The sequence below is a fragment of the Pleuronectes platessa genome, chromosome 13 (assembly GCF_947347685.1).
Source record: "Pleuronectes platessa chromosome 13, fPlePla1.1, whole genome shotgun sequence".
Classification (NCBI taxonomy): Eukaryota; Metazoa; Chordata; class Actinopteri; order Pleuronectiformes; family Pleuronectidae; genus Pleuronectes; species Pleuronectes platessa.
The window spans coordinates 3562959-3580751 of NC_070638.1; the positions used below are offsets into that span (position 1 = coordinate 3562959).

Here is a 17793-nt window from a genome sequence, read left to right on the forward strand (position 1 = left end):
TCAGTGTCTGAGATGAGGCCATTAAACGCACCACCGGGCGGAGGAATTCAAAACACAGGCGGCTGCTCCTCTGGGAAACAGAGCAGCATCACGATGGTTGACATTTTCACCGTCAGTTTGACCTTCACCATGTCCGCAGCTTTCCTTTCTCTCTGCTCTCAGCTTCTTTTCCCCTCACTCTCTCCACTACACGGCCTGCACCCACTTCCTGATCCTAAATATATCCACGCTGCCACTTGTCCCCTTCCTGGTCCTCTGGAAAGCAAATGGGAAAACATTTTCCGTGACGCTCAGGGGGTTTCTGTGTTTATGACCTTACAAGGTTGTGGGAATTTTTATGAGCCGTGTCTTTTGCCTGCAGCGAATGATCAGGTCCCAGGTGTCTGCACAGAATGTACCCGCTCATTCCCTGAGGTGGAGGGAAGCTATGGGTGAGGACGAGGCCCGGTAACGACCGACTGCTCCTCTGGATGTGCAGGTTAGATTTATGGTTGTACACAAACTCCTGGATGTACTGATGTTGTGTTATTTGGATCTGCACCTATTTGTACAGACTCATGAATATCAGTCCCCTAAATATGTCAGTTTCTTTTTAAATCAAGATCAATGAAATATTCTCCGTGAAATCAAGGAAATGTTGAAAATGTCCATTCTGTTCAGGTTGTACACCCCCCCCCCCCCCCCAATGTAAACTGTGTCTGGCTCCAGCTCCCCTCCAACTCTTGAAATGATAAACTGTATAGATAATGAACAAATGCGTTCATCCATTAAAAGCTAAATAACAAACTCCTGCACAGATCCTCAGTGGAAATCCTCAACTTCAACACATTCACTTCCTCCTCTCGCTCCTGTAAACACTGTGTGTTAGTGACAGTCCACAAATCATCTCATAACAAGGAAGAGTCTCCTGCAGGACAGATTGTTCCAGAGCAGTGTTTACACTGTCCTCTATCACCTGTGGAGCTGTGTCAATACCAAACCAAACACTAACGTGTTGAGACCTGAAATATAATTAAAGAACCGGCCAGAGCACAAATACAATTACTGCATTACTTGTACATATATTCATATAGATTCATAAGGTCCCTGTGACCTTTGACGACTGAGAGGTAATCACTTCATCGTGAAGAAATTCCCTCAAGCTCTCCTGAGATGTCACATTCAAGAGGCCAAAGGAAACATGGTGTTAGAAGCCACCTCATCAGTTTATCAGTGAGTCCAGGTGAACTGTACCACATGAAATTCCTTTCAGGTAGTGACCTTGACCTTTGACCCTCAAGCCCCGAAATCTAATCAGTTCATCCTTCATTTGTGAATGTTTCTACCAAATTAGAAGAAATTCCCTCAAGTCATCGTTGAGATATCGTGTTCACAGGAGGCGCAGAGAGAGAAGATGACGTTTTCCTCTCAGAACCCAGACTGAGCTCAGGAGGGGGAAACTTTTAAAGCAACACTCTCTAACTTTCTTTACCTGCAGCTTCAAAATGAGTTTGCTGCTTCGGTGAGTGAGCACATGGAGAAGGTTTCAATTCCCTGAGCGTCAGTTCTGTGTAACTTTGGTGAGTGGGTTCGATCTCCAGTGAGAAGTGAGAAGATCTGACTGAAGAGTGAAACTGAGTTTATCTCCAATATCCAGCAGCCTCAAACCATCAAACCTCTAAAGTTCACACTCAGGTGGTTCCTATGAAAGGGAACAGGAACTTCAAACCTGCTGTTCCTGTTCCTGAAACTGATGGAGTCTCATCTCCTTCCTGCACCGTCATGACTAAAGATGAGTTACACTGCCCCCTGGTGCCGTCTCACCCTCTAAATTAATCTAAAACAATTCTGATAAATCGATTAATCGTCATTTAATCAACAAAAGTCCCCAAATCTCACTGGATCCAGCTTCTTAAAATGTAAATTGTAGATTTTTAGTTTCTTCTTGTTCAGTCAAAGGAAATTCAGCAGTTGATTTTAACAATGCTTTTAATATAAATCATAAGAAATAGCAAAGAGAGATATTTGGGGAAACGTTATAATAGAAACAATAATCAGGCTTTTTTATGTTGTTGTTGTTTTTTTTACAAAGTTGACCCCGGAACATAAACCTGAGAGCGTTGAAAGCCAAAGGGGAAGTTGATGAGCATGAGATGAAATAAATAAAAGCTCATTTCTACATCTTCTATGCAGGAAATCTACAGGTTTTATGTTGGTGGCTTGTTTTTTTGGATTCACTAGCTTTGAAAGTGTCCTAAGAAAAAAAGCTGACGTGTTTTGAGGTTGCAATGCAGTTTCACATTTCAGATAATCATAAAAGAAGCATTTAAAAAAAAAGAAAATGTTAAAATCCATCCAGATGGATTTTGCATAGGGAAATATGCATTAATATAGAAAGTCAAGGGTAAGAGAATGAGAGTAAGTTGGATTTAGTCTCAAAGGTCCTTGTGGCCCTCAGCTGTACGTGTGAATGATTCTGTGGCGTTTCAGGTGGTGCATCAGGATGAAGGTCTTCCCGCACTGGGAGCAGCTGTAGGGCCGCTCGCCGCTGTGGGTGCGCTGGTGGACCCTCAGGCTGCTCTGCTGCGTGAACCTCTTCCCACACTGCCCGCAGCCGAACGGCTTCTCGCCCGTGTGCGTCCGGTGGTGTATGCTGAGGTGGGACGAGCACTGGAAGCTCTTCCCACACACCGTGCACCAGAACGATCGCTTCCTCCTGTGGCTCTGCTGGTGCAGCTTGAACTGGTGCAGGCGGCTGAACGTCTTCCCGCACTGCAAGCAGACGTAGCCCCGCGCCGCGGCGGAGTAGGCCTTGTGCGGGTTGTGGTAGCTGCTCGGCGTGAACGTGCTGTGGGAGTGAGTCACGGCCGGTCGGTCTCCGGATGTGGCGTCCCTCTCGGGGTGCTCGTCCGGCGGCCTCAGGTGTCCAGCGTGCGACCCGCTCCTCTGCGAGTACAGCTGCTCCTTCTGCCGGTCCGGCTGAGGGAGCGCGCCCGGAGCTCTGCTCTGAAACCCGGAGGACTGCGGGACGTCCTTCTGATACTCAGCGCTGTAGAGCCCGTTGCACGGCCTCTGAGAGGACGGCTGCTGGACACCGGTGGACTTGCTGCTGTTCGAAACCACAGCGGCGTCCGAGTGCTCCGGGAACGTGCTGGAATACTCCTCCACCATACTGGAGAAGTCGGGAAACCCAGCCTCAATGTCGTTGCCTTCGATTATGGACGACCAGAGTTGATTCTCTCGCTCGTCGATGGAGAAGTCAGCGGCGAGTTGATTCTGCTTCCCGGCGCCGTGCTGACATCCGTCCTGACTGAAGCCCGATCGCTCCTCCTCCTCCTTCTCCGTCTTGACAGTGAAGTGAAGGCCGCTGATCTGTCCTGCGTGATGACCCGAGTACAAGTCGCTGAACTCGGATGGTTTTAGCCTGGAGACCTCTGGATGGGATAAGTGACGTCCCTCTTCCAGCTGCTGGCTCTCCCCCAAGGCACCTGGGTTGGAGTACAGAACAGAACCACCTGCAGGGAGCAGGAGTGGAGGGAATTCATCTGAATATTCACCAAAAATAGGTTTTAAAATGTATAAAATGCACTTTCCATCAACTCACCCATGGGTCCGGCGGTGTCACTGATCCACAACGGCTCATCTGGACTCTCTTCTTTAATCGTGAAGGAAACAGCGACATCTTCCATCTCTGGAAACTAAAACAACAGGTCGGTGGATTAAACATTATTTGTTTTTATAGGTCAGACCGACTTTCACACATTAACAGCTGGGATCAGCTCCAACACTCGAAAGATAAGAAGTGCAGCTAATGGAAGGATGACGACAACTGATGAGGGTCAGTGAAGTTGCAGAAATAAAACGAAAACAATGAGCTGACACTTCTCTGTGGATTCTCCTCTACCAGGGATGGAATATACACACCAAAAAACACTTTTCCACCAAAGCCTTATATTCTACGTCTAATTTGCCTGAGACCTCAGCCGACGACCACACAGCAACAAGACCATTTGTATCCTCTCCTACCAATGTGCACCTATAGGCAGTTCTTTCTTCTAGACCAGCAAAGACTTGGCACAGCCCTGGAACATGGGTTTCTGAGCGAGAGCCTTTGGCCGTCCCAACAGAGAGAACAGGAACCAGTTTAGGCCCTAGACCTGCCCTGGACCTCCCCTGGACCGGCCCTGGACCTGCTCTGGTGGACAAGGGGTAAAGTTTGTCAGACCTGAGGGCTTCTCTCAGGTTCTAGAGAAATTCAAGAAGGTTTAAAAACCAGGATTCAAAACAAGACCAGATTAACCAGACCAGAGGCAGTGGAGCAAAATAAATTATTGAAATCCTGATTCCTACTTCTCTCTGTGCTGAGTTGACAGGAAAATTACTGGAATTCAGGTTTGCAACTTCCTCTAATAATGAAGATCCTCAACCCAGATATCAGGTAAGAGGTCGAGACCCAAAGAGAAATGAGCGGTCGACTGTATCGTGCAACACCGGGTCCTCGACGAGCAGGATGAAGAAAACTGCATCAATAAATCTTCAGGGAGCAAAAACCAATCATTTGCTGAGCTGTTTTTATCCTGCATCACTGGATGTGTCCACTTTATTTACATTTAATAAAGACGGACATATCTTATTAAACCAGCTGATCCTGAGTCGTCCACAACCACAAAGAGTCAAATCACAACTCTGACATATATTTTACAAGAATCTATCCATCTATCTATCTATTTATCTACCCATCTATCTGCAATTTGTATAATTTGCATCTTTTTAAAGATGTTGTAACATGTGAGTACTTTTGATGTTTGATAGAAGCCAAAGCCAAATTCCTACTGACGTGGACCCTAACGTGAATCTGTCTGTCACCATGAACCAATAACCAACAGGGGGTGACTCTAACCAGAGGGTCGTTGGTTCCATCCCTGTCTTCCCCATCTGCATGCCGAAGTGTCCTTGGGCTAGAGACCGAATTGCCCCTCAGAGAAAAGGTGCTGCCTGTGGATGCACTGTATGAATGTGTGTGATACTGGGAGAATGGTGATAACCTGTAAAACAAGACTAGAAACACTGAACCAGTCCACCTGAGGATGTTGGGGGGGCCCTGGGATCTCGGGGCCCTGAGGCAACACAAGTAATATTATTGATATATATTGAATTTGAAAAGGGTATAAACCTTAATGTCTCCTGAGTGATGACGACAGTTGGTCCCTACATCCGTCCCTCGGTCCATGTAGTTCTCTGAGAGGAGGAAGGAGGAGAAAAACAAACGTAAGAAAGTGACATTTGATCTTATCTACACGAGGAAACGCCAGAAACGCTGATACAGCACATGGACACAAGTGAGATCAGCTGTTCAACAACACGATGGGGCGTGTGGTTGTTGTTTTCTCATTGCAACAACAACAACAACAACAACAACAACAACATGAGAGGATGAAGCGGTGGCTCTGATCCACCGGGTCTCCGCGGAGCTCCTCACCGAAGCCGCGCTGCAGCTGCGTGTTCTTCTTCTCCATCGTCTGCAGCTTCCTCCTCAGCATCTCCACCTCGCTCTGCTTCCGGGAGATCTCCACATGCAGGAACGCGCATTTGTCATCGACCAGCTTGGAGATGTCCGCCACGGCCGCCTTCAGCAGCACCTCCATGACGGAGGAGAGCTGCGTCTGGAAGGAGATGCACGTCGCCATGTTCATTCATAAACAGGAACTGTGTGCAAGGAAGGAGGGGGGTGGGGTGGGGGGGGGTGGGGGTGTGGGGGGAGGAGAGTGTGCAGTGATAATTATTAAAAAGAAAAAAGCTGCTTCCGCGCTGTGATGTGGTTTTAAATCACGAAGAGAAGCGACGCACTAGAAAAAAAACAAAAACATGACATCTGTGTTTGTGGCTGAGAAGAAGTGGAGGCTTTCTTCCGTGTGGCGGAGGGATCTACCGTAAGGGCAGGAGGAGACGCGCAGGGAGATTACGTAAAAAATATGGAGGAGGAGGAGGTGTTCCAGGTAAAAAAAATAAATAAATGCAGGTGAGTTAATTTGATGTGTTTCTATCACACAACTGAACTGTGAACACTGAATGAGTGTTTTAAAAGGATAAAATCTCTAAATACTTTCATCCTATACATTGTGTGAATTATGACTGCATACTATGTTGTATTGTGTACTATGTTTTCAGTACTTAATATATTGTGTACTTATGTTCTGTTTTTGCCTACTCATTTTCTGTTTTTGTGTACTTATAAGATCTGTTTTGGCTTTTCATTGTGATATTTGCATATATTATGTCTATATACATATATTTGTTTTATTTCTAAAGATGTCACCTAAAGTAATTTTCGATTTTTCATAGAATAAACAATTAACTGGTTGGAAATAAAATTGAACTCTACTGAAAATATGTATTATTTGTATTGTCAGCTGTAAACGAACCAGTAAGTATTTCAGTGGTTGGTGGCAACTTAATTTTAAAAGTCTGCATGAGGCTCCATCAGTTTAGCTAAAAAAAAATTAAGAATTATTTTTCCTTTTTCACCAATTGGAAACTAGAAGGTGAGAGAAGACACAAAGTGTTCAGGGAGGAGGAAGTGGAGCAAAGATTTAAACATTCAACACTAAACTAAAGGACGTCTGGCTAAAGCTAACGCCCGATCCAGCAATGTTAAGGAAAGTGACAATAAATTCCTTGATCCACCAGTTTATCCAGTTTCACCCCAGAGTATCAAGGACCCTGTGGTCGTGCCCCACCCGCCCACCACATTTCTTTTAAAGCAGTTCAGTAGTGTGTAATCTTGGTGACAGACAACAGACAGACAACAGACAGATGGTGATGGAATCATAATGATGGAGCCAATATAACCAGAGCCAGACTCAACAAGTCTGTTAGTTTTTAATTTATTTGAAAAACAGAGTTCAACATAAAAACATTTTGCGATACTCGCGACATCAAAAGGAAACAAGATTAGTTAATATAAAAATGTAAACGTAAAAAAAATGACTTTGTGAAAGGCAAACAACAGACAGTCAGTCACCCTGCAGGAGTTTTGTTTCCCATGTGAATACGGAGACACTCGTCCCAATGGAGCACAAAGAGTTTCCGGCTCTTTCCGTCGAGTTGATTCAAACTATTGAAACAAACTCTTCAGCTCCAGAACAATCGAACCTGCTCAGTTCACTCAGGACACTGACAACCAGACAAACAGCTTTTCACTGCGGTCAGTAAGTTTGATCTGAAAGTGACAGACACGGACCCATAACAAAACAAGAGACGTTTTTACTTATTTTACTTCTTTACTACTTTTTAAACACTAAAGCTCAAATTATTTTCTCATTACCTTTACAAATATTAAAGGAAATATCCCAACGAATAACATTTATTCACATTCCAGCAAAAGAAAACACGACCTTTGGTTCTGGGCGACGGTTCAATAATAGTGTTCAATTATAAAACTTATTTAAGCATGAACTAAAGTGTAACTTAGATTTTCTTCAATTTAGCTTTGAAAACAGCTTCTCCTCAAAGTTATGAAGTTAGAGTCTGATTGTTTTGGTTCTTGTAAAGTGACAGACATTTTTGTATTAGTAGTAATAAGTCCGGGCATGAGAAAACACATAAGAGGGAGGTTAAAAAAAAGGTAGAAAAAAGTTAAAATGTCGAGAGTAAAGTCGAACTAAATCATACGAGGATATTTTTTAAATGTGTTTAACGAGAACTAAATTGAAATTTCAAGATTAAAGTCAAACTTTGAAGAATGAATCAAACTCCTAACGTCTTGACATTAAAACACGAAATATGTCTGATTGTTTTAATCAAGATCCATAAATTATTCCCTGGTGAAAATGTAAAAAAGAAAAAGCACCATATCTCGCAATGTTGAAATTAAAAAATAAATTCTTACAGATGCTCTATTGATGGAATCCGGTGTTCCCTTGGCCCCAATCGCATTTTTAAACCATGTTTCAGATAAATCAACAGAGTCGTTTTTGCATTAAACAGTTTACAAACATCAACAGAATCACATTTTGTTCAGCTTTGTTCTCAACAGTTTGACTATATTCATAAAAATGTAACATTTCCATAATTTAGTTTGACTTTAATTGGAGCATTTTAAATATATTCTTCAAATGACAAAATAAAGATCTTCCTCCTCTCTTCTATTCTTTTCTTAAATCTAATGACTGATGTTTTTACACAGGTGACTCTGAAATAAGATGAAAGTATCGAAGCTCTGTCCACAGCTGGAGCATATGAAGCAGTTTCCTCTGGCGCCATCGTAGCTGTCCTTGTGGTCCTCCTGGTTGCCTATGGACATCGTATCCATTTCAAACCCGGTTCCCTCCCCGGTCCTGACGCTCTCCGAGCCGTTATCGTTCACCTCTCGGGCGACGTGTTGGTCCTGCAGCTCGGACGCCAGGTAGTCCACGTGCATCATGTCTTCGTCTTTCAGAAAAGCCATATCCTTGATCGGCGACGCACACGTGTATCTCTGCTGCTCATTGGCTGCGGCGGGACTGAGCTCACACTTGATGTCATGTGACAGCACGTAGGCGGTTTGTACCATGGCCTCGCTGCTCTTCTCCGTCCCAGAAGTCCACAGCTCAATTTGGTCCAGCGCCCCTGTGCCGCCGCAGGACCGCTCCTGACTCAGAGCGGGAAAATCCTCCCCGTTGGACTCCAGCTTCACCGTCACCGTGTGGTCACCGAGCGCCTGCCTGCTGGCTGACTGGTCCTCAGACGTCACCAGATCGGGCTTCAGCTCCGCCATGTTCTCCAGCGACTGGTTCTCAGGCATCGTAAACATCAGGTGATGAGCCTCCAGCAGATCTGGGTTCTCCCCTTCGGAAAGAAAACAGAATTAAGTGAGCAAGCCGACAGAATTACTTTTATACAGTTTACTGCTGAGGTGCTTGAGTGTAAGATGTGAATCAAGTAAGTGGTGGAGATAAATATAACATGATAGAGGACTGTTGGGCCTTGGGAGAGGTTTGTGATCTCCAAAGCAGAAAAGCAAAAAGTTAAAGGATTCCAGCTTCTCTCATGTGAATAAAAGCTGGTTTCTCTTCTACAATATGAATCTAAACATTTGTGATTTTGACTGTTTGTCTCTTACCAACTCTGTGCGTCTTCATGTGGACCTTCAGGCTGCTTTTCTGAGTGAAGCACCGCCCACAGATGTGGCAGCCGTACGGCTTCTCCCCGGTATGAATCCGTAAATGTGTCTCGAGGTGGCCGGCCCGTTTGAAGATCTTCCCGCAGAAAGAGCAGTTGAAGCTTTTCTTGGGCTTGAACATCTGAAAAGACCGGTTTCTCTGCTGCTGCTGCTGGGGATGAAGCTGCTGCTGCTGGGGATGAAGCTGCTGATGGGGACTCAGCACGGCCTCCGACCCGCTGTGTAAACCTGGATCGCTGGAGACGAGGAGGAGCGTGTCTGACGATCCGTAGGGCGTTTGGGAGATCAGGCTGTTCTTCAGCTCCCCGTACGGTTTCCCTGGGAAGGAGAAGGAGCTGCAAGAAGCTTCCACCGGTGCCGGGAGTAACTGAGCGATCCCGGGGAAGGACGTCACAGTCTGTGCCGAGCTGCTGAGATATTCCATCCCACTCATCTCGGTGCTGCTCTGTCCTTGTGGACCCGACCTCCACTGCCGGCCGTCCCTCTCGAACTCTGGGAAGTTCTCACCGAGGTTCTCCCCTCCTTCCCTCGGCGGCTCGTTCCCTCCCTGAAACTGTGGTTGTGATATGCTCTCCTCTACGGGCTCAGATTTGACTTGTACAGGTGGAGGGAGAACGTCCTCCATCTTCAGTGGAACCTCGTCCGCGGCGGTCCGGCTCTTTTCCTCGGGGAGAGGAGTGTCGACACATGGCTTCACCTCAGGAATCTGCTTCTCCTGAACCACCGGGACGTCCACTGGTGGGGCCTGAATATCTGTCGACGTTGGAGAGAAGAAAATACTTTTACCACCTGTACTAAGTCTTTCAAAATATCCATACAGGGAAACTGGTCACACAGAAGAAAGTCACAGCAACAGACCAACAACTGCAAGAATAATAACACACATATTAAATAAATATCAATTCGTCGATAGAATAATATTACTTTCACTCGTCCAGTTAAATAATAAAACCAGTGACCTTATTGGGGATTTGATGCCCTGTGACCCAGTGCCCCCCCCCCCCCCCCATCTCCCCAGAGAAAGGTCTTGACCTCTTTTAGCAGCAGAGCAGAAGAGAGATGTCGGTTTTAATCCAGAGAATCTAGAAACAGAAGAATCCGAGAAAGCCTGTTCCTCAGGGTCAGACTTACTTCTTCTGTGAATCTTGGTGTGCTCCTTCAGGCTGCACTTCTGGTTGAAGCGTCTCCCACAGGTCTCACAGCGATACGGTTTCTCCCCGGTGTGAATCCTCTTGTGTCTCTCCAGGTGGCCGCCTCGCTCGAAGCATTTGCCGCAGTAAGGGCAGATGTAGCCCATCTCGAACTTGAGCCTCTTGGCCGTCCTCCTCCTCCGCGGAGCGTTGCGACTCTTCCCGTAGCCCGGCAGCTCGCGGCTGACCGGGCTCTGCTGGAGCCCCCCCGAGCTGCCACACGGCACGGCCGGCCCAGAGGCCAGGGGGGGTTCTGGGAGACTCGACAGGGAGTTCTGCCGTGCGTTCAGATGATCCAAGTCGTTTTGTCCCGTCTCCTCGTCAGTTGTCGACCTCCACTGTCTGTTGTTCCCTTCGCACGGAGTCAGCTCTTGTCCCGGCCGCTCAGCCTGACCTCTGACCTCTTCAGCTCCCGGTTCCACGGAGTCGGGTTTGGCCGAGCAGCTGTTGACCTTGTCGGCGTGAACGTGTTCGAGTGAGATCCTCTCGTCCCCGGTGGAGCCGTGACCGCCTGAGGAAACACAGGGATTCAGTTGAAGAGCAGTTTGTTGACTTCTAAAGTTTTAATGTCTCAATGAAATGTGTGTTTTAAATCCTGATTCCAACCAGAGACTTCACAATAAAGCGAAGGCAACCATCTTGATTGCCCCCTGGTGACCGGCTGCAGAATAGGTCATAAGCCTCAAGTCCCTATGGTCAAAGAAGTGGTTCTGATCTAACTGGTGTTTGTTCAGATGTTTCCTTTTTCCCAGTAAGTTTGGATTTAATGGTTCAGTGACGCTCAAACCAGGAAGACATTTGTTCTCTTCCTGAAAACTGCACTTTGGAGGAAGTTTAATAATCAACAACACAAGTTCATCAAATCCTCACTTTACCTTTAGGACCTCAGTGTGTGTGTCTCAGGTTATAAAGTGTGTTTACAGTAGTGTTTGGATTGTGTGTGTGTGTGTATGGTAGTGTTGTGTGTGTGTTTCTCAGGTTGTACAGTGTTTTTACAGTAGTGTATTTATTGTGTGTGTGTGTGTGTGTTTCTCAGGTTATACAGTGTTAACAGTAGTGTATGTATCGTGTGTGTGTGTGTATGGTAGTGTGTGCCTGTGTGTGTTTCTCAGGTTATACAGTGTTTACAGTAGGGTTTTTATGGTTCGTGTATAATTGTATACAGTTTTTGTATAGTTGCGTGTTTTTGTGGTAAAGTGTGTCATATTATACAGTTTGTGTATATTTTTGTGCATGTGTGTGTATAGTTTTTTGTGTGTGTATGGTGGTGTTATGTGTGTGTTTCTCAGGTTGTAAAGTGTGTTTACAGTAGTGTTTTTGTTGTTTGTGTATAGTTTTGTGTCTGTTTGTGTGGTAGTGTGTGTGAGTTTGTGTATAGTTTTGTGTGTGTGTGTGTGTCTCGGCTCCAGCCCCAGCTCACCGTCCCCCCCACAGGGCTCGGCTCTCCGGGTCCCGGGGCCCCGGGCCGCCGACAGCTCGCTGTGCAGCAGCCGGATGTTGCCCCTCAGCTTCTCGATCTCCTGGTCCCGCTGACACGTCTCCAGCCGCAGCAGAACCACCTCGTCCTCCACCAGCTCCGCGATCTCCGCCGCGGCGGCGATGGACAGGGCTTCCAGGATGGAGGCGACCTGCGCCCGCAGAGCGACGCTGCTCAGCATCGTCACGAACCGACCAACTCACCGGAGGAGTCCCGGAACTTTGCAACGACAACAACCGACACGAGTGAGAGACGTGCGGGACGCCAGGCCCCTGGGCCGGCGGCGGCCCCCCGGTGACACGGAGCAGGTGACGGCCGCAGCCAGAGCTTCAGCGGCGGCGGTTCACCGGGCTCGGTGTCGGTGATTCAACCTGACGCGTCTTCGGCTAACGGAGAACGATCGGTACGGAGAGCGGAGCGGACAACTGTCACCGGAGGTGACGACATAAATACCGTAAGAACCAGATAGCGGGCGCAACGAATATCCACCGAGGCACTTCCGAGGTTAGTCCTACAAAATAAAAGATTATGACAAATGAATGAAACTGAAAAACAATGTTCAACGATCCTCAAAGTACTGAGTTAGTTAGCCTGAACTTTTAAACCATAAAACTAAATGTAAAAAGGTTTATTTGTGTCTAAATGTTATCTGTATTTACCTGCAGGGGTTGTATTTAGCTCTTTTCACTTTAAACATTAACATAATATTTACCTTTATCAATAATTTCATACTTTCTGCATGTTGTCCTGACATCTGTTAAAAAGCTGCACATTTTAACAATTGTTTAGTTTAAGAAACTTCAGCAACATTGTGAGCTCTTTGAAATGTATGAAATATGTAAATAAAACAACTGATGTCATGAAAATGATGATTGAATCAGAATGTTTTAGGCAGAATGGGAAGAAAATAATAATTAACAGACTTTAATATCAAGAGAAGAACAAATCTCCACAGATAGATTTGAATTGCGATCAAACGCAAAACACAGTATATTATTGCATAGGTACACATCGCACAATCCCCTTCCTTTGACGCACAACATCACTACCTCACCCAACAATGAGTTCAACATGTGACTCTAGGTTAAACACTCGGTTTGTATCTGGAAGGTCCAACACAAATAGGGACGTTACACAAAGGAGACGACACCTTTAAATGTGCAAGGCACTTAAATACCTTTGGTGAGGACTGATAAAATAGTTCAACCTAAGGATTCAGGGTTCTGGTGTTTTCTCTCCTGATACTGAAGTTTATACCATCGATGTGTTTCCCACTCCTGAATGTGAGAACATACATCCTTATATCAGCACACAGGTTGAAACAGTTAATAAATTACATTACATTTTCCTCATCGATGCTTTGTACAGAACCAGTATGTCTGTCCATGAAATGTAAGGTGGACATTTTTACTTCTGCCAAGGAAGTGATGTTTTCATCAGCGTTTGTTTGTTTGTCAACTTGCTCAATTACACAAAAACTACAGGACAGATTAACACGACACTTGGTGGAAGGATGTGAACTGGGTCAGGGAAGAACACGTTTCGTTGGTGTGTATCCAGATCAGGAGGCAGAACCAGGAATTATTTTACACATTGCAAGATGGGGCATTTTTTCACGTGTTCGCCCTTTGAATGGATCTGACAAATCAAGGGCACTGATACTGATTGTGTGCAGTTTAGTGCAGCTTGATGGAACTGACAGGGCCTGCAGGGCCTTGATGAAGGCCTGCTCTAGTTATGCCTGTTCGAGTTCATTGAGAGGTTAAGATATTTACTGCCACTAGATGTCGCACTAGCACCAACACAAATGTTCATAACCTGCACCTCCCCCCTCCCTCTGTGTTCTCAGTTGGTGCACAGTGGTAAAGCGGATGTGGTGCTGGATCTCATCTGCAGGTTGGTGCTCCTGTCGGTGCTCAGGCCTTCGTGGGAGATGCCCCATTCGGCAAAAGTGTGTTTTGAAACTTATTTTCTCAGCCCTGATTTCACAGAACACTTAAAGGGCCTGAATGGCGGCTGGTAGATTGTCATCATCATCTTAGCTGTGAGGAGCCTGGAAAGTGTATACAAATAAGTGAAGCCATTAGGTGTCACAGTGGTGGGCAGGCGTGTTAACAGTGTTTGTGTATTCTGAAAGGAGAAGGGTTCGTGCTGGCGATCACACAGGAGCCATCTTGTACTTCTTTCACTCCAGAATGTGCAGGTTTTTAAACCCTGGGTAAACCTGCTAAAAAGGTGATTGACTAACCAGGGGTCTTGTTTTCATCACTGCTGATTCAATGAAGCCAATTAAGACCAGAGTCATTTGACCCGGGCGGGAATACGACTGCATCCATCCACGTTTCAGACATAAGCCAGATGTCAGTGGGTGTTTACACCAGTGGAAAAGGGGCGTTGCCTTCTGACATGCACTAATATGAACAGAACAGATACCAAAGCAAAGAAGAGAAAGAAATACGACTTCATTATCAGCTCAGGATGCAGTTACTTCACTACATCTTTACATAGAAAACAGTTAAAATCTCAAATAAATATATATATATATGATATTATAAAAACATAAATGAAATCCTCTTCAGTCTCAGAGCGTCACTGGGAGTCACTGGGAGCTATCTTCCCTGCAGGTGAATCTCCTGATGGATTTTGAGGTTGCCCAGCACCGTGAAGCTTTTCCCACACTGCCCACAGCTGTACGGCTTCAGGCCGCTGTGGAAGCGCTCGTGTCTCGTGCAGTTGTCCTGCCTGGAGAACATCTTTCCGCAGATTGTGCAGCTGAACGGCCGCTCGCCCGTGTGCACGCTCTGGTGCGTCTTCAGCCGGGTCTTCTGGGTGAAAGACTTCCCACATTCCAGGCACCGGAAAGGTTTGAAGAGCTGGTGAGTGGCCTTGTGCTCCTCCAGCTGGGACAAGCGGGGGAAACCCTTGTTGCACACGGAGCAGATGAAGAGTTTCTGATTCCCTCTCCACACGTGCATGAGTCTTTTTGTTCTCAGGTTGTTTCTACTGAGGATGTGATCTTCTGTGGCTGCGGACGACCTCGGCACAGGAGGGACAGCGGGTGAGCGCCCAGCCTGTTGTGGAGGAGACTGCAGACACTGGTTCTCACCGGCTGCCGGGCAGGAAACCCGTCTCAATGGTTCATTACCCACAGACGAAGTGATGCCTGAAGTGATGCCAACTGAGCACACAGGTTGAATCTCTGTCTCTACTTTTATCGGCACACTTGTCGAATCGTCTTCCTGTGTTGCTGTTGGAGAGTTGTAGGAACTTTCTGTATTTCTGTGAGCAGAAAATTGCTCCGTGTGAGAGGGGAACATCTGCACGTGCTGCATCGCTACAGAGCTTTTCTCGAACATGCCACAAGCTGCAGGAGGCCAGATGGAGTCACTTCCCTCTCCCACCTCAAAGCAAACATTAGTCGCCACTGTTGCAGTGTTGTCTGTTGCTTCCTGGATCACGAGCTCCCCCGCTGGCTCGGGTTTCACCGCCGGCCTCATGTCGTCACCGTCTTGGTTGCAATGCCGGTGCTTGCAGAGTGAATCAGCCGTCTCTGGTTCCAGATACCCTGCGCGTGTTGGCTCATTCTCTTTTTCATCTGCAAATAAAAATGTAAATTCATTGTTACCTCCACAAATTCAAAGTCAACAAAGCAAGAACACAATTATCAACAGGAACAGAACAACCCCACGGGTATTTACTTAGCCTGTTTACCGGGAGGTGTCCAGGACTGACGAGGCATTCTGTGTAATTCTATTAATTAATAGATATTTATAATAAACTGTTATTATATACATCTAGCCTCAATTACATTTCTTTGTCGACTGTTCTCAGTATCAGAAATGTTTTGCCTTCTTATTTAAGTGAGTAATACTGAGAACAGGAAACACTTGACTGAGGTCTTTATGGAGATGAAGCTTCTTTTCTGTGAGGAAAGTTCAAGTCAGACACAAGAGACAGTGTTTATCATCATTATATATTACAAAGAAACGGACAGATAGTTCTTTGTATCTCAGTGTGAAGCAACACAAACAACACACAAGGCAAAACTCATGAGGCTCCACATAGACTTGGTTCTTTCTTTACATGGACACTGAATGCAGGGAAAGTGTCTAGATTCTACAGGAAGAAGCATCCTGAGGTAGAACACGTCCAGTGATCGTGACTTTCTCTCGAGACATGACCAAGAAATCACAGAACTCTCAATCAAAGGGTTCAGAGATTAGACGAATATGAAAGCTGATCTTCTACCAGAGGTTTAAAAGAAGAAACCAGTCGCTGCAGACGGCTTTGACTCGTCTGGTTTTAGCCTCGATACTGGAATTACTGAAAGATCTCTGCCAGATGGTCGCTGGCTTTAATTCAGGCGAGTATGGAATCAGTAGGTCGCAAGTAATCTGGAGCGACACCGATAAAGCCTCAAACCTGATCAATAGCATTTTAAATCCAGTTCTAAAGACGTTAGTACAAAAACAACAGGAAGTGGCTTTGTGGGGGTTGTTTCACAGGAGTCAGTGATTATTGTTGTTGCAGCATATTAGACCGGATGAACTCATATTTGCCTTTTACAATGTGTGACAGTTATCTGAACAGTTTAAGTTAAATATATATATTGAATATTCAAATTAGAGACACAAAAATAAATATCTAAGCTTGTTATTGTCACATCAAATTCCTGCACAGGGTTTTAATGTAGGAAAACAGAGAACCTATGATAATAAACTGATAATTAATACATTTTGAAGTTGAAAAACAATTCAGTTTCATATTTTGAGTAGAAATGTAACCGAATGCAAAAGGAGACTATAAACATCAGTGAAGAATCTCTACTTGTTTTCTATCACATAAGAAACGTGGATTATAATCTGGTGAGCTCTTAATCTGAGATATTTTAACTAGAGTCTGGTGACAGAACTTAAAAACAGAACTAAACTTAATCAATGTTTCAAACCCGAATGCAATAGGAGATGATAAAACTTCGTTATGAATAATTAATTAAGTTCTATCGCCTAAGAAACGTGGATTATGAACTGGTGAGTTCTTAATCTGAGAGATTTTAGTTGAGGTCTGGTGAGACGGAGCCTCCCACCTGTCGAGGGGACCTGGGTCCGGGCTGCCTGCTCCTCCTGCTCCTCCTCCTCCTCCTCCTCCTGCTCCTCCTCTGTGGCTCGGGTCTCGACCGCTTCCCGAGCTTTGCACAGCTCCACCTCCATCAGCTTCAGGCTCCTCTTCAGCTCCTGGATCTCCACGTCCCTCCGACACATCTCCAGCCGCAGCACCAGCGTCCCGTCCTCCACCAGCTTCGAGATCTCGGCCACCGCAGCCTTCGCCAACACGTCCATGATGGCGGCGAGCTGCGAGCCGAAGGCGGAGGGGAACGTCATCCTGCCCCGGAGACGATCACGCGTCAAGGTTCAAGATTTATCCAACAACCTGCAGAGTTCGAGTCCCAGCGGTTTACCTGCCCTTTTATTTTGGTTTACTTCCGGGAACGGTAGAGGGAGGATGTGACGTTAAGAAAGTAAAGGTGTAACTTTCCTAAAAGACGCGAATCACAAAATTCTCGCTTGTGAGAAAATACAATAACATATATACAAAAATGAAGTTCTCTTCCTAATTCCTCTCGAAATTCAATTGTTAAAAAATGAACAATTTTGTTCTAAATTAACGAGATAGTTAAGTCGTTAATTCAGAGACTTGTTTCCCTCAAGTTCTTTATAATAAACAATAAAATATGAAAATTTTAATTAACTACGAGTAGCACAAATATACTTTTGTACATCCCTGTACGAACTGTTGCTACCGAAAGATGTATTAAAATGTCTTTTAAATGCATCAAATAAAATTGAATAATCTGTTTATTTTCCAGATGTGTGATGTTTGTAGTGAGAAGGAGCGTTTAAATCAACTTTAACTTCAGTGAATATTACTTTGAATTTCCAGGCTCTATAATTCTTGTTCTATATGTGATACTTGTTCCAATTAAATTA

At 45.4% G+C, this 17793-nt stretch overlaps 3 protein-coding genes across 4 annotated transcripts; all 3 read right to left on the bottom strand.

Annotated features, from left to right (window-relative positions):
- Positions 1 to 2433: 2433 nt before the first annotated feature.
- On the bottom strand, positions 2434 to 5674 carry LOC128454491 (zinc finger protein 3). Its single transcript, XM_053437907.1, has 4 exons — positions 5459 to 5674; positions 5153 to 5217; positions 3584 to 3677; positions 2434 to 3494 (listed from the first exon to the last, which is right to left on the bottom strand). Exons 1-4 carry the CDS (start codon positions 5670 to 5672, stop codon positions 2434 to 2436), a joined length of 1434 nt encoding a protein of 477 aa, XP_053293882.1. The 5' UTR covers positions 5673 to 5674.
- Positions 5675 to 6824: 1150 nt separating this feature from the next.
- LOC128454492 (zinc finger protein 536) lies at positions 6825 to 11987 on the bottom strand. The gene is made up of 4 exons (XM_053437908.1): positions 11750 to 11987; positions 10271 to 10840; positions 9080 to 9892; positions 6825 to 8805 (listed from the first exon to the last, which is right to left on the bottom strand). The coding sequence occupies exons 1-4, from the start codon at positions 11985 to 11987 to the stop codon at positions 8141 to 8143; spliced, it is 2286 nt and encodes a 761-aa protein (XP_053293883.1). The 3' UTR covers positions 6825 to 8140.
- A 727-nt stretch (positions 11988 to 12714) lies between these two features.
- On the bottom strand, positions 12715 to 17397 carry LOC128454278 (oocyte zinc finger protein XlCOF7.2). 2 transcript variants are annotated; one of them, XR_008341616.1, is made up of 3 exons: positions 16893 to 17397; positions 14055 to 15401; positions 12715 to 13859 (listed from the first exon to the last, which is right to left on the bottom strand). XR_008341616.1 is itself a non-coding variant. In XM_053437634.1 (2 exons), exons 1-2 carry the CDS (start codon positions 17185 to 17187, stop codon positions 14416 to 14418), a joined length of 1281 nt encoding a protein of 426 aa, XP_053293609.1. In that variant the 5' UTR covers positions 17188 to 17397; the 3' UTR covers positions 12715 to 14415. The 2 variants fall into 2 exon arrangements, 1 of the variants encoding a protein (XP_053293609.1); XM_053437634.1 differs by having other exon boundaries at positions 12715 to 15401.
- Between the last annotated feature and the right edge of the window lie 396 nt (positions 17398 to 17793).